This window comes from Diaphorina citri, unplaced genomic scaffold (assembly GCF_000475195.1).
Source record: "Diaphorina citri unplaced genomic scaffold, Diaci psyllid genome assembly version 1.1 scaffold434, whole genome shotgun sequence".
Classification (NCBI taxonomy): Eukaryota; Metazoa; Arthropoda; class Insecta; order Hemiptera; family Psyllidae; genus Diaphorina; species Diaphorina citri.
In genome coordinates, this window is record NW_007377869.1 from 85006 (window position 1) to 100879 (window position 15874).

The window sequence follows — 15874 nt, forward strand, 5'->3', positions numbered from 1 at the left end:
GTGACTTTTTTTAGTTTTTTGCAAATATCTCGAAAACCGTTGGTTCTAGCGAAAAAGTATTCCAATCGATTTTGTTCAAAATTAAATTCCCTTCAAAATGGTTAGTTCCATTTTGTCCTACAACTTACCGTTGTGGCACCAGAAGGGAGTGGTGTAACTTTTAACTCCATCAGACTTACAGGTCACTGGCAACTTGTGAGGCTCCAAAAACTTTGTTACACTTTTTACATGCATTTTCCCTATATATGTTGAATGCATAGGAGAATGAGAAGTGAACAGCATGTATATTGAACGCATTTTCCGGGAAAACGGTTGCTCCTATGAGAAAGTGCTTATAGTTCTACTAGTTGTTAGTTTAGTAACAAAATAACTTTACCAAGACTTTCTTAACTCGTTGTTGTTCCTCAAAACTCACTTTGAAATACCAAACTCAAATACAGGGTGGGAATCTTTCATGTTTCATATTTTGAATTCTTACAAGACTCCAAGTTACAACGGGCCATCCTGCACGTATTCCAACATGTCTACATAATTATAATAAAACTTATAGGTAGGTATATCCATAGCTTTAAAACATGTTTTACGTAGGGAGATGAAGTACATGGTTGGGCAGATACAGTATACTTATCATGTTATCAAGCTAAACCTTAATTATATCAATCAAACGATCGACATGAGCTAAATAAGTAGTTACCCGAGATTCACAAAATTCAGGGCACAGAATGGAAAATTTTCAAACAGCAAAATTTTTGCTCAATGGGGCTCAACCACTTTTTTTTTCTTCGCTGATAAAGGAAGTTCGAAACACGCTGATTTCAATAGAAATGCTTAAAATTTCATATACTTAGTAAGTATATGAGCAGGGAATCATCATTAGTTGCAGCAAACTTACCTGAAATCAATAAAGAAAAATAATATTACAAAATCTACCTAAGGATAACTTATTGACAGAGAAACTGCTTTTCTTAGGTTCATTCAAATAATTAATAAACACTCGAAACTAGACTTGAAATCCATATGACATACCCCATTCATAGATACCTATAGGTAAACCTATATGAATAACAAATCTGTTACCTACTAAATATTTAGATAGGTATCAGATAGTGAGATAGATAACGAGAGTAAGGAATATTCTGTGAATTCTATTTACCTTCTAAGAACGTCAATGCCATTGCTGATATCTCTTTCAACTTTCCATGCGTTGTCTTTATCATTAACTTCACTATCTTGTACGGATTCCAGTGAACCGTTTTTCATTTCCAATGGTGTTTTGATATTCTCAATCATCTCATCTTCCTCAGCTCCATCCAATGTTCTACTTTGACTTCCTACATTGATGAGTTTCACATTCTGATCTAAATTTCCATTCGTTACTTTGTTGCTTCGCATCAGTTTGGATTTGAGATTCGTCAGTGTATCTGATATTGACCGCTTCAGCATTTCCAGTTTAGTAAGGTTGCGTAGATTGTCGTCTGATTTGTACAAATTTATGTTATTTTGTATGAGAACTTCATTTTCGATGTCAATGTTGCACTGGGGGAGTGGATCGATGATTGGATGTGGCGAGGTACTTGTGCTTTTGATGATAAAATTGTCCGAAACTGATCGTTTTAATGGTCGTCTAGGCAATTTGGGGCTAGTTTTCATACCATTGGTCATCAAATAATCATTTGGTATGGTTGGGATATCGCTAGATTTCTCTTGAGTTTTGTTCTCCACTTTCTTGACGTGGTTTCCGGTCGATGTGGCGAGGTACTTGTGCTTTTGATAATAAAATTGTCCGAAACTGATCGTTTTAATGGTCGTCTAGGCAATTTGGGGCTAGTTTTCATACCAATGGTCATCAAATAATCATTTGGTATGGTTGGGATATCGCTAGATTTCTCTTGAGTTTTGTTCTCCACTTTCTTGACGTGGTTTCCGGTCGATGAATAAGACATAATACACCTAATATTATGATGCTCTGTATGAGAGACCCTTAATTTGAGACCGATCATTTCCTACTAAATTAATACTGAGTGCTCATACTCTGACGTCACACGGTATTTTCTGTGAAAGATAGAGGTAGTCTGCTTTTTCTCTGTTTCACAATTTTATTATTGTACCTAATAGGTATTTCTTACAAGATTCACTGACGTAGGTGCTAAATCTCCAGACGGTCTGACCTAGATATATTTACCTAGATTCTAAGTCTACACTCTACACCTAAACCAGAAATTTTCCTTAAGAACGAGGAAAAATTTCCATTTCTCATAGCAAACTTCGTACCAGCAGACTCTACCTACAATGGTGCTACAAAATAAATATCTATACTAGACCTTTCTTTCAGAGATACCTACGTACATACCTACAAGACGTACAAATAAAAAGAGAACAATATTTACAGTGATGTATTAGAAAAATTTTGATGAATGAGACATAATATCTAATATTGATGCTCTGTATGAGAGACCCTTAATTTGAGACCGATCATTTCCTACTAAATTAATACTGAGTGCTCATACTCTGACGTCACACGGTATTTTCTGTGAAAGATAGAGGTAGTCTGCTTTTTTCTCTGTTTCACAATTTTATTATTGTACCTAATAGGTATTTCTTACAAGATTCACTGACGTAGGTGCTAAATCTCCAGACGGTCTTTTCTCAGTGGATGACCAAACAGTACTTCTACATATACCAGTGAGTGTACCATGAACGTATTGCAAATACATACTAAGACAATGACATCGCCATTCCTTTCGTATACTACACAAAGTCTTGGGTGAACAGTAATCCAAAGTCTATTGGGCTGACAGAGCAGATTGTCCATTTCGTAGCATCATGTCCCTCAGTCATTTTACGACTCTTCAAGTCATCATCAATGTTCCATTAGAGGAGAGGTCAAATAACGACACACATTAATAGTTTTACAAACTAGCTTTTTCATCAATATCATCATTTTCTAAGTTTCCCATTTTTTATTTATTCTAGGAAAAAATTGAACTTATTCAATATCTTGATGAGTGGAATATACAATACAATGTTCATATAACACAATTCTGATTATCTTCATACCTTTTGCGATCACAAAATTTAATATTGAAACTATCTATTTTTACTACTACAGAACAGTGATTATTTTTCGAGTTTATTGATGGATATTGTTGGGAGAAAATCCGTAATTTTAATAGATGCAATAAACACAAACTAATAAAAAGTGTCCTTAACTTATCTTATAACTTATACCTAAGTAAGAAACTTTTTCAAAAGGATTTCAAAATTTAACGTCGAAGGTTGAACTGAATTATTTAGTAGAAAATGTTTGTCCTGACTTTTGCAACTCACAAACAAACACAACGAATTATGTAACCAAACTAAAAGAGTAAAAGGCTTTGATTGTAAGTAATCAGTATGATGATGGTGGTCTGGAGTGAATGATGGATGATTGAATCAAATCTGATCAAGCCATTTGTCACTACAAGGGGGATCACAATCACACAGAATGCAGTTCAACTGCAGCTAATTGAACATTTTAATTTATTGTGAGGAACAGAAGAGATAAATAAAAGTAAAAAAGAGAAAAATTATCAACACAACTTGCAAGTTGAGAGCTGACGGTAAAATTATAGGAAAGACAAGAACGTGAAAATAATTAGTGATTCTGGATACAACTCGACTTTCATATCATAACTGATTATAGCGATAAAACGATAAGCCTCATGAATGCAACATAAGATAGAGTCTTTAGAGTTTCTATCTAACTCTGATGAGGTTCAGCCCAATCCATCGCTAACGAAACACCCAGTCAATGAATTCCTACATATTATGTATAGGTACATCGATAATTCATTTCTTTGTTTTTACTTTAATCCACGTAGAGTCATGTGTCTCAATAATTGTTGCACTAGAAAGAATGTCATTTGATTCTCTCAGGTGGCAGCCTGGCAGTGGCTATAGTCTAGGAAACGAAGATTTTTTGACGGACAATAATGATGGAGTTCTGATTTTTTGCCCAAAAGGTCCGGGATGGTGTCCTGAATAAGGGGTCAAAAGTCTCAAGCCGAGACTTTACGGCTAGCGGAACTAGAAGGGCGTAAGTGTCATTTTTCGTGACTTTTTTTTTTAGTTTTTTGCAAATATCTCAAAAACCGTTGGTTCTAGCGAAAAAGTATTCCAATCGATTTTGTTCAAAATAAATTCTCCAAAAACTGTTACACTTTTTACATGCATTTTCCCTATGCTGAATGCATAGGAGAATGAGAAGTGAACAGCATGTATATTGAACGCATTTTCCGGGAATACGGTTGCTCCTATGAGAAAATGCTTATAGTCATTTTTGTAGGAAATTACGTCCCGAACAATTTGGGATGGTTAATTTTGTGCAAGGATTTACGGTTTTTGAAATAATTGCAAAAAAAACCTTGAAACTCGTGACTTACGCCCTTCTGGTGCCACAACGGTAAGTTGTAGGACAAAATGGAAGTAACCATTTTGTAGAGAATTTAATTTTAACAAAATCGATTGGCAATAATTTTTTCGCTAAAACCAACGGTTTTCGAGATATTTGCAAAAAACTGAAAAAAGTCACGAAAAATGACACTTACGCCTTCGAATTCCGCTAGCTATAAAGTCTCGGCTTGAGACTTTTGACCCCTTATTCAGGACACCATCCCGGACCTTTTGGGCAAAAAATCAGAACTACATCATTATTGTCCGTCAAACCTTTCGGGCTTCGTTTCCTGGACTACTTGGACAATATGTTAGAATGCCACCAGGTTAGTCACAAGTACAATTCACTCAGGTGCATGGTCTCATAACTCAGTCAACATTTTGCAAAATCTCTTCTCTAGTCAGCTCCCAGACCCGGGTTTGATTCCCGGCGGGTCAAGAAATTTGTATCATCCAAATGATTGATTCCGTGACTGGCTGTTGCGGGGCGCACTCAGCCTCGTGAGGAAAATGAGTAGCTATGACATATAAATGCGCATAGCGACCGGTGCTAGCATGGTAGGTAAACATTGGATTTTAGGATTATTGAGATATTAAGAAAATCCTACAATGCTGCAGTGAGTACCAAAGTTGTGACATAATAACACAAAGAAACTGCATTTACATTACATAATTTCTTCTCTTCGGCGGGTTCCATTATCCTCGTTCCATAATGCTCGTGTAACACTGATTGATTCATTTCCTCGTTTCCTGCTGTCTAGGAGTCTAGGACGCCAATGCGAATTCCCCCCGTTGGGAGAGAGAAAGTTCTTTACATCATGACCAATCACCAATATCAATGTGTATAGGTACGTAGCTACATGTAGACTGATTGGGTTTCGTTCTAGACGGTACCGTTTATTCATTCTCTTGTAGCTTGTAATTTCATTGAAACATCAGAAAAGTCAAAATACGCTGATTTTTATGGTCCTAAGTAATGATAATATTAGAGCCGCTTGCCGTTTTGATAGATATTTACATAAATAGTTACTTATAAGGACTAGTATGTTGAATCCAAAGTTATTCAGTATTCCTATAGACCAAAAAGTTTAAAATCCTTCATGTTTGTAATTTAAAGGAAAAGAAGAAGTGTAATCTTTTGTTTCCCATTGAATATCTACCTACCGGCCCGGCGTATCGCTCTATTACATAATAAGTATGAATCAGCGATGACAAATAATCAAACAATTTGGTTAGAATAGCAATGAAGAACTTTATGAGAGAAGTCAAGAAGAAGTGTAATCTTTTGTTTTCCATTGAATATCTACCTACCGGCCCGGCGTATCACTCTATTACATAATAAGTATGAATCAGCGATGACAAATAATCAAACAATTTGGTTAGAATAGCAATGAAGAACTTTATGAGAGAAGTCATTTAGTTTGTTATCAGTGTCACTTAGTTGATAACCGAGATGAATGATGTAATGAGTCACGTGACTGGAGTCAACAGGGCAAATGGCAAACATAATGGCAACCTCGAATGAGATAGATAAAGGTATCCAAATAAATGATAAATATGCAAGTCTTCTGAGTTGAGAAATTTAACTCAAGAAACATTTTGATGAAATCATTCAATCAACTAAACAACATTATCAAAGATAAAACAAAGGATCAAACAAGGATCAGAGTTAAATGTGTTTAAATTTCTGAAAATCCTTTTAAAAAATCAAATTGAAAATTAAGAACACTGTTTCTAAACTACCTATGCAAATAAAAGGTATTGAATATTATTATATTTTTAAAAAAAAAATAATAAAACACACAATCTTCATGAACTTTCGAATCTGGAACACACGTCAGTGACTTTGTCAACGAATAAGATATGAATGTGTAATAATGGTGACAGTATCATTGGAAATATGTTTGTTGGGACTTATGTCCTGAACCATCGCGTGACGAGATGTCTTCGTTCCGGCCCCTTGGGAACTTTTGGGTCACTAGAGGTCAGAGGTTAAGTTCATAGGGGGCACGGAATTTGAGACTGATTGCCTCAGGTCACTTTGAAAAAGACAAGAGAAGGGTTGGTGACCTAATCATAGATATTAGAACTTCTGTCCACCTTGGGAAATCTACTGTACTCAACTTGATGACCTAACCTGACCTTTAATTCCATCAGCCCAGAATCTCAATCTGACATCCTTTTGGTCTCTGAGACGGTGAACATAACATGAATATCTTTTTATTTTTATTTATTTATTTATTTGCAATTTTAACAAATTCATAGTTTACAACATGTTTACAATAACAGATTATACACATGATAATAATACCTACAGTTTAAGCTTATTATAAATATGGAACTTCTTATTTCTTCTTTGGACTTAACTACTCTGATTGGAAACTTCTTATTTCTGTTATATGTTAGATATGTTAAGAAGAGAGAACATTTTGGTTCAGAGCGAAACTCAAAAGAAGACTGAAAACTTTATTTTTGAAAAGTTTAAGTTGGTTGGGTATTCTATGAGCAATTATTGAGTACTGCTTGTGACGTTGTAACTTGGCACACATCCTCACTTGCTACATTACGAGCAATCTCCAGCGTGACTCAACATTAGGACATTGTGGTACCTTGGAATTTGGAATGGGTCATCATTAGATATTACTTTCTTTCATATCCAGGTTTTTCATCTGGTGAATCAGTTGGTTAAAAGAAATATTTCGTGGATTATATTTTTCTGTATTTTCCATTCCATTATTATTATTATTATTTACTAGGGAATTTATTGGGGAATTGATATAAATACGTGGATATACCTAGTGACGTAGGCATCCACATCGGACCATGCTTATCGTCATCGTGAGGAATTCTAGAGGTAAAGTTGATGAGGGTTTTCTCAAGAAACAAGTCCAATCGTTGCTGTTACACTTACTTAATCTACTTCTCACTCGTAAGACTAGAATTCTAATTCAGCATAACCGTAGCCTTGGACTTGGGACTTTTCCATTGATTGCAACAGTTCCTGATAGAATAGAAATATTTGTCTGGATGAGTGGCACACCGTCGAGGTTCTTAGTGTAATCAATCAGAGTGCAATCAATTTCGTGGAGGCAATACAGGGGGCCTGGCATTAAACACCAGGAAAACAAGGCTTTTATTATTTTTCTTTTTTAAAAAAACATTTTTACCTAAGAGCTAATGTACAAAATTTTCTGGTCATTAGGTGAAACATTACATAATCTCTTCTCTTCGGCGGGTTCCATTATCCTCGTTCCATAATGCTCGTGTAACACTGATTGATTCATTTCCTCGTTTCCTGCTGTCTAGGAAATTTACATTACATAATCTCTTCTCTTCGGCGGGTTCCATTATCCACGTTCCATAATGCTCGTGTAACACTGATTGATTCATTTCCTCGTTTCCTGCTGTCTAGGAGTCTAGGACGCCAATGCGAATTCCCCCCGTTGGGAGAGAGAAAGTTCTTTACATCATGACCAATATCAATGTGTATAGGGACGTAGCTACATGTCGACTGATTGGGTTTCGTTGTAGACGGTACCGTTTATTCATTCTCTTGTAGCTTGTAATTTCATTGAAACATCAATTGGGAGAGAGAAAGTTCTTTACATCATGACCAATATCAATGTGTATAGGTACGTAGCTACATGTCGACTGATTGGGTTTCGTTGTAGACGGTACCGTTTATTCATTCTCTTGTAGCTTGTAATTTCATTGAAACATCAGAAAAGTCATAATACGCTGATTTTTATGGACCTAAGTAATGAAAATATTAGAGCCGCTTGGCGTTTTGATAGATATTTACATAAATAGTTACTTATAAGGACTAGTATGTTGAATCCAAAGTTATTCAGTATTCCTATAGACCAAAAAGAGGTTTTGTTTAGTGGAGTATAAGATTCCGTTTAGTCCACAATTATGCCTATAGATCCTACATCATGGACCTCACCGATACTATCGATTCTCGGAGCTATGGCCAATGCTTGATTGGGGACGCTTGTATTCATTAGCACGGTTTGTTTATTTCCTCTTGGATGGGAACTAGGCTAGGGTTGAGGGTCGGGGCTCCATTGTGGACGCCTACTTAGATCGGTTGCATCATGCTTTACAGTTACACCCTGTATAAGAAGATAATTGTTGGATCATGTGGATGATGGATACCGATATTATTTTGTGCTGAGTACACTGAAGCCTAATGCTACCTGTATAATACATTCAGCATACAGATGTATTGATTAGGCTAGAGGTACTCAACCTGTTCCATTGGGTTGTGGACATAGACTAGGAATGTTATAGATATACACCAGTATAATTGTAGTTGCTAACGCGTCGCGTCGCCAAAATTATCGTTTGGTCGTGATGGCAACTAGGAATGTTATAGATATACACCAGTATAATTGTAGTTGCTAACGCGTCGCGTCGCCAAAATTATCGTCTACTCTACTCCACATTCTTAACCAAGCTTAACTTCAAAACTTGTGATTTACCTACTATAGTTTTCGTAGTTTTACATCTTTTACAATTTACGAGAATAGAACTTCTGGTACTTACCTGTACCTATATGTAAGACGTATATAAGTATATTGGTGATTATTTTCCCAACTGATATTTATAAAATATGGTTAGATACCTAGGTACCTGTACCTATATGTAAGACGTATATAAGTATATTGGTGATTATTTTCCCAACTGATATTTATAAAATATGGTTAGATACCTAGGTACATACGTCGCTCTAATAAGTCTAATACATTATACTGACGTCAAAGGAAGTTTCATAGGTTTTTTTCTTCTTCTTTTCTTGAAATAAGTTCTGTTTTGATTAATAATTCTGATGAACGTCAATGGCGGATCATCAGTACATCTACTTTGAGATTGAGGGGCGATGTGTAGAACAAATTAGCTACAGAGACCCTAAGAGAACTATTTAAAGGACCGGTCACACAGAACGAGACCTGCGGCCTGGCCGCAGCGAACTCTGTACTCTACGTAAATAAATTGTACATGCCACGCCACATTAGAGAGCGATCTGGCCGCTCGGCCTGGGTAGGCCGCGCGGCCTATTAGAAGAGTTGTAAAATGTTACAGAGGTCGCGGCGGCCTGAGAGTATTTCGTGTGATATTGGATATTGAAGACTCGTGACTTTGTGAAGTTTGATGTTTTTTTTTTCCGTTACTATTTTTGTTTTGTTGTAGTTTTGACATGGAAGAGACAGAAAAACTGATTTCTCTTGTTCGAGAGAGTGTTTTCTTGTGGTCCATTGGTCATGAAGACTGGAAAAACACCGGAAAGAAAGCAAAACAATGGGCAGATATTGGAATGTCTGACTAGGGGACATTAAACAGAGAGAAGACTAGCGTCTGGCTGTGGGACTATAAACAGGGAGGAGAACAGCTAACCCTAACAACTATAGTAAATCACAAGTTTTGAAGTTAAGCTTGGTTAAGAATGTGGAGTAGAGTAGTTTTTTTTAATGGAGGACGGATTTGTTGCGAATGTTGGAATGTGTTTTACTAAACTGGGTATTACCATTCCGAGTTCTGATGTAACTTAGATTCTGTACATATATTAACATGGCTAGAGCTAGAGACCATCACCCCAGTGTATAGCAGATACAAAAAGACATCTTTTCTTTATTCTGCTATATCCTCACTTGTAGATGGTCTTGAACTCAAAGGCTGACTGGAACGCCTAAATATTCTAGTTCTGTAAAAACCTTGGGCACGAACATGGGAAGGTTTTCTCGCAATCGAAATAGTTTCATTGGAAGACGTGATTTCATCAGGACGTTTGTTGTCATCATGTGGAAACTTGCTAATCTGAGGAGTAAAATTTTTTAATGACTCGAAAATATCAGGATCTTTTGGGCACTCTCTTTCTTCTTCCCCTCGAGCTTTCGGGAGAATTGGGATGCAAGTGTCTTGATAAGGTACTGTAGGTATACTGGAATAGAGATTTTGATTATTATTGACATTCTTCGTTTCGTCCACACTGAAAGAAAATTTGACCAAATTCAATGACTGAGACGTTTCAAAACTTAGAACGGGCTCTCACCGGTATGAAATTATTTTCTACAAGTTGACCCAGAGTTCATCAACCGATATGACACTAACAAAGCGTCAAGATATACTATCACTGGAGATGGAGAGAGCCAACCTAAAGACAATAACCTAACTATGACAAGCTATGCATATTAGAGCTCATAATGCTCATATTGTTTGTTATACGGAGAGGAAAGTGGATGGGATGTCGAACCTATGACAAAACATGAGAAAGATACAAACATTTATACAAAGACAATCGGACAGATGATGATACCTGTCCATCAAATTGCATTCAAGTAGGAACGGAGAGAATACTGAGATGCTGTCAACCTAACCTAACCTACAATATCCATGTAGAACTGTAGATGGAAAGGGATGTGACAGTAAGAACGGTAATTGGAAGAAAGATCTTATTTAATATGCAATTTTTTAACCCAGAAGAAAATCGTTCCTGAAAAGTACCATTGGTACTTATATAGGAACCAAAGAGACATGATGTTCAGGTAGGTACAATAAATAAACCATTATTATTAAAATAATAAAAAAAAATCATGTGTGTGCGTATACAATGTGATGTTTAAAAAGAAAAGACTGCATTTTCTAAAGAAACAGCTTCTATTGTAAGAGGAATAATTAATCCCCACCTAGGTACATAGATAAAGCTAGCATAATTTTTAGAAAGCCCGAAACTGTCACTTCCATATGAGCTCCAAACTGGACGTTGCGTTTACTTTATTATCTTCAATGTATACGTATGTATAGAACCTGAAGACCTGATACATTTCAATGTATAGGACCTGAAGACCTGATACACTTCAATGTGTTTGGTTTAAACTTTAAGATTGGTTACTGTAAGTAGCTCTAAGTTGGTTGGGTATTCTATGAGCAATTATTGAGTACTGCTTGTGACGTTGTAACTTGGCACACATCCTCACTTGCTACATTACGAGCAATCTCCAGCGTGACTCAACATTAGGACATTGTGGTACCTTGGAATTTGGAATGGGTCATCATTAGATATTACTTTCTTTCATATCCAGGTTTTTCATCTGGTGAATCAGTTGGTTAAAAGAAATATTTCGTGGATTATATTTTTCTGTATTTTCCATTCCATTATTATTATTATTATTTACTAGGGAATTTATTGGGGAATTGATATAAATACGTGGATATACCTAGTGACGTAGGCATCCACATCGGACCATGCTTATCGTCATCGTGAGGAATTCTAGAGGTAAAGTTGATGAGGGTTTTCTCAAGAAACAAGTCCAATCGTTGCTGTTACACTTACGAGTACTTACTTAATCTACTTCTCACTCGTAAGACTAGAATTCTAATTCAGCATAACCGTAGCCTTGGACTTGGGACTTTTCCATTGATTGAATTCCATTATTATTATTATTATTTACTAGGGAATTTATTGGGAAATTGATATAAATACGTGGATATACCTAGTGACGTAGGCATCCACATCGGACCATGCTTATCGTCATCGTGAGGAATTCTAGAGGTAAAGTTGATGAGGGTTTTCTCAAGAAACAAGTCCAATCGTTGCTGTTACACTTACTTAATCTACTTCTCACTCGTAAGACTAGAATTCTAATTCAGCATAACCGTAGCCTTGGACTTGGGACTTTTCCATTGATTGCAACAGTTCCTGATAGAATAGAAATATTTGTCTGGATGAGTGGCACACCGTCGAGGTTCTTAGTGTAATCAATCAGAGTGCAATCAATTTCGTGGAGGCAATACAGGGGGCCTGGCATTAAACACCAGGAAAACAAGGCTTTTATTATTTTTCTTTTTTAAAAAAACATTTTTACCTAAGAGCTAATGTACAAAATTTTCTGGTCATTAGGTGAACCAGGTACAGCTCCACCAAGAAGTCTGAGAAGTGCTGACATATGGCTGGTATACTGGTACACCTCATGTTGGGTTCACCATGCACTTTCTCTTTCATTTATTATTAGGAGAACTTCTCAAGTCTTCTCATATTCAAGTCTCTAATGCTTGGGTCCAGACTACCTTCATGCTAATCAGTATCTACTATCTAAGAACGAAGAAGTTCCTTTGATTTTGGCAAATGCAAATACCTAGTGCTTTTAGATTTTCCGTCGAAATTCACTTCAACAAAGATTGATTTTTTATTTCAATTGGTTTCTTTGTCCTCACAGGTCTCAGATGTGTAACCAAATCCAAACAATGGAATGATCTAACCAAAAGTCCAAGGCGAAAAAGGAATGGTCTAACCAAACCAAACCAAAAGAGAAATAATTGTAACAAGAAGCTATAGGTATAGAATTTACATACAAGACTGGTCCCATATAGTTGATGCTGATACGGTTGTAAATGGTCAGAAGAAATTTAGTTGTGAAAATCCTCTCTTATAGGAAGACAAGAAAGAATTCACTTTGCATGTAGTCCCAACAGGTGAGGCTTTGATTTATGGCATATACCTACCTAGATAACAATTTTTTGTCATACCTACCTACAGTAATTTTTCATCTCCTAAGGTAGGTACCTACTACCTTTACTGTAGGTACCTATCTATGTAAACCTTGACCTTATGGATCAGAAAAAATAAATTCTTGAGAACTGAAGAGTCATCTAACATTATTACAAAATCAAAGAGTTATAGGTGCTAAAGCTACTTCTTTAAATTTTACAGGAGAACAATCTTTTTCATGCTTTCAATGTGTCAATTATTTAGACTTAGGTAAGTATCTACATAATTTATTTTATAATAATTAATAAATGAATCGCTGATTGTAAAAAGGGGATTAGTCCAAAAATGTAATTTTTCAGGAGAGACAAAAAACTGTTCTGTATGGAAACTAATAGTGGACTAAAACGAATCAAATAAATATACATTCTCAAGGACTTCTTTGCGGTCATTTTCCATTGAAAATTCGGTTTAGGAATAAGACCCCTGGGGGCCATTATAAAAAGTGGACTAATCACCTTTTTACACTGAATTAAATTTTCACCAAAGAACTTTTTTTTTTCTTTTTACTGTACCCATTTAGAGTACACAAGTCTGTATGATTATCATTTTAACCAGCTAGTGCCCTAGTAAATAATAAACCATCATTATTACTACCTTAGGAAATCAGAAGGGATAGTTAGGGTATGGTTTTTGTATTTTTTAAAAAAAATTCAAGAAAAATAGGTAGGTATACATGTTTTTTCTTTATTATTTTTAAATAATTTTTAGTCAAATCGGTTGCAATACTTTCCCTGGTCGTTTTTTAGCCAAAATAAACAAGTTAGGTTTGTCGGACAACTCTGATTTTTACATTAAAAGGGCCGTCTACCCGTCAGGACTCTAAAACTGTAAAAAAGAAGAAATTCGAAAATATGTGACTAATCCCCTTTTTACACTCAGAAATTCAAATATTCTCTCTCTCTCTCTCTCTCTCTCTCTCTCTCTCTCTCTCCTCTCTCTCTTCGATATACATACAATATGTGCCAAATGTTAGTAATACGTCAACATTTCACAATTGAGGCTATTGGATGAATAGCTATGAACCAATTAATATCTACACAATCAGTTCTAAAAGAGCTAGGTGCTAGGTATGATAACGGCCCTTGTTCTACTAACACGCGGCCAAAGATGGTATTTTGCAAAGCGCTGTTATGTGAAATGAGACAATTATTTTCCTCTTGAAAACTTTGGCTGACGCATAGCCTTATCTACATAGGACTACCAACATTAATATACAATATCAGCAAGGGCATCGGTTTGAAATGTCGTTCCATGGAACTAAACCAGGTATTTCTCTGCAGAGCCCAATTTGGCTGCATGGAACACTGTAACGCGGAGGCACCTATGGGTTCTAGCCTAGCTGGATCATTAAAAGATATTATTATAGACTTATCAGTAATCACTAGACACTGAACTATTCTACAGTAAGAATTTAGACTATCAAACTCTTTTATCTGTCACTCTCAACAAACTGGTTCTCTTTGGGTTATCTAACTTCCTCTTGCACCTAATGGGAACGCTGTGATTTAGGGCCACATGTTTCGGAACATACGGGTTCAGTTTGAGGTTAGTGTTCAAGACTAGATGGAATAGGCATAGCAAATAATAGTAAGGACACAGCATCCATTTGACCAATTTTCAACCGACATCGACATCTACAGGCTTAACTACTAGTTCCCAGTAGTTGTCTTCTACAGTAGGTATTGTCAATGGAATCATAATAATTATGACATTTAGGTATAGATGGAAAGTATATGGGTGTGATTTGTCGGTTTTCGCCATAATTATCTATTTTCATGATGGAGATGAAAAGAATATTGCTCGTATAGGTATAGATGGAAAGTATATGGGTGTGATTTGTCGGTTTTCGCCATAATTATCTATTTTCATGATGGAGATGAAAAGAATATTGGCAACCGTGTTCTATTCGCTCCATGTATCATTGTACTGAAGACCCAGGTATTGGTATTGCTGATAGGTAGGTATTATTATTCCGGAATGTCTCGTACATTATAGCAGGTGATGGCAATGCCAGCATTCATAATCATGTGATAATGTTTTCCGTGCTTGGCTAAAATGTAGAGGGGTTCTCAGACTGTCCGGTTTCTTGTCGATGGCTAATGTCGCCTGTCTGAAAAGACTCCCATGGAGGCTTGCATGATCACCCTAATCACTAGACACTGAACTATTCTACAGTAAGAATTTAGACTATCAAACTCTTTTATCTGTCACTCTCAACAAACTGGTTCTCTTTGATAGGAATGTTATAGATATAATTGTAGTTGCTAACGCGTCGCGTCGCCAAAATTATCGTTTGGTCGTGATGGCAAGAAACACGTAGTTCAATGAATCTCAAGAACCTCTCAATCGATATACATACAATATGTGCCAAATGTTAGTAATACGTCAACATTTCACAATTGAGGCTATTGGATGAATAGCTATGAACCAATTAATACACAATCAGTTCTAAAAGAGCTAGATAGGACTACCAACATTAATATACAATATCAGCATGGGCATCGGTTTGAAATGTCGTTCCATGGAACTAAACCAAGTATTTCTCTGCAGAGCCCAATTTGGCTGCATGGAACACTGTAACGCGGAGGCACCTATGGGTTCTAGCCTAGCTGGATCATTAAAAGATATTATTATAGACTTTATAAACTAATCGTTAGACACTAACACTCATGATAGTGTTAATAAGTCTGGTGGTAATCTTGTGTTTACGCATTGGAATACTGAGGAATTACAAGATGAAATATGTACAGAATCTAAGTTACATCAGAACTCGGAATGGTAATACCCAGTTTAGTAAAACACATTCCAACATTCGCAACAAATCCGTCCTCCATTAAAAAAAACTACTCTACTCCTCATTCTTAACCAAGCTTAACTTCAAAACTTGTGATTTAC

General features: G+C 36.1%; 1 protein-coding gene and 1 long non-coding RNA gene across 2 annotated transcripts in view; one reads left to right on the top strand and one right to left on the bottom strand.

Moving 5' to 3' along the window:
- Positions 1-4472, bottom strand: part of LOC103508789 — a 58214-nt gene extending 53742 nt beyond the window's left edge. The window contains exons 1-2 of the mRNA XM_026823293.1: positions 4422-4472; positions 1154-1764 (exon numbers count right to left, since the gene is read on the bottom strand). Coding sequence (XP_026679094.1) covers positions 1154-1764; positions 4422-4472 — 662 coding nt within the window. The remainder of the gene's footprint in view (positions 1-1153; positions 1765-4421) is intronic.
- Positions 4473-6928: 2456 nt separating this feature from the next.
- LOC113467234 lies at positions 6929-14747 on the top strand. Its single transcript, XR_003391385.1, has 3 exons — positions 6929-7633; positions 12332-12766; positions 14696-14747. It is a non-coding gene; the product is annotated as an uncharacterized LOC113467234 (long non-coding RNA).
- Positions 14748-15874: the final 1127 nt, after the last annotated feature.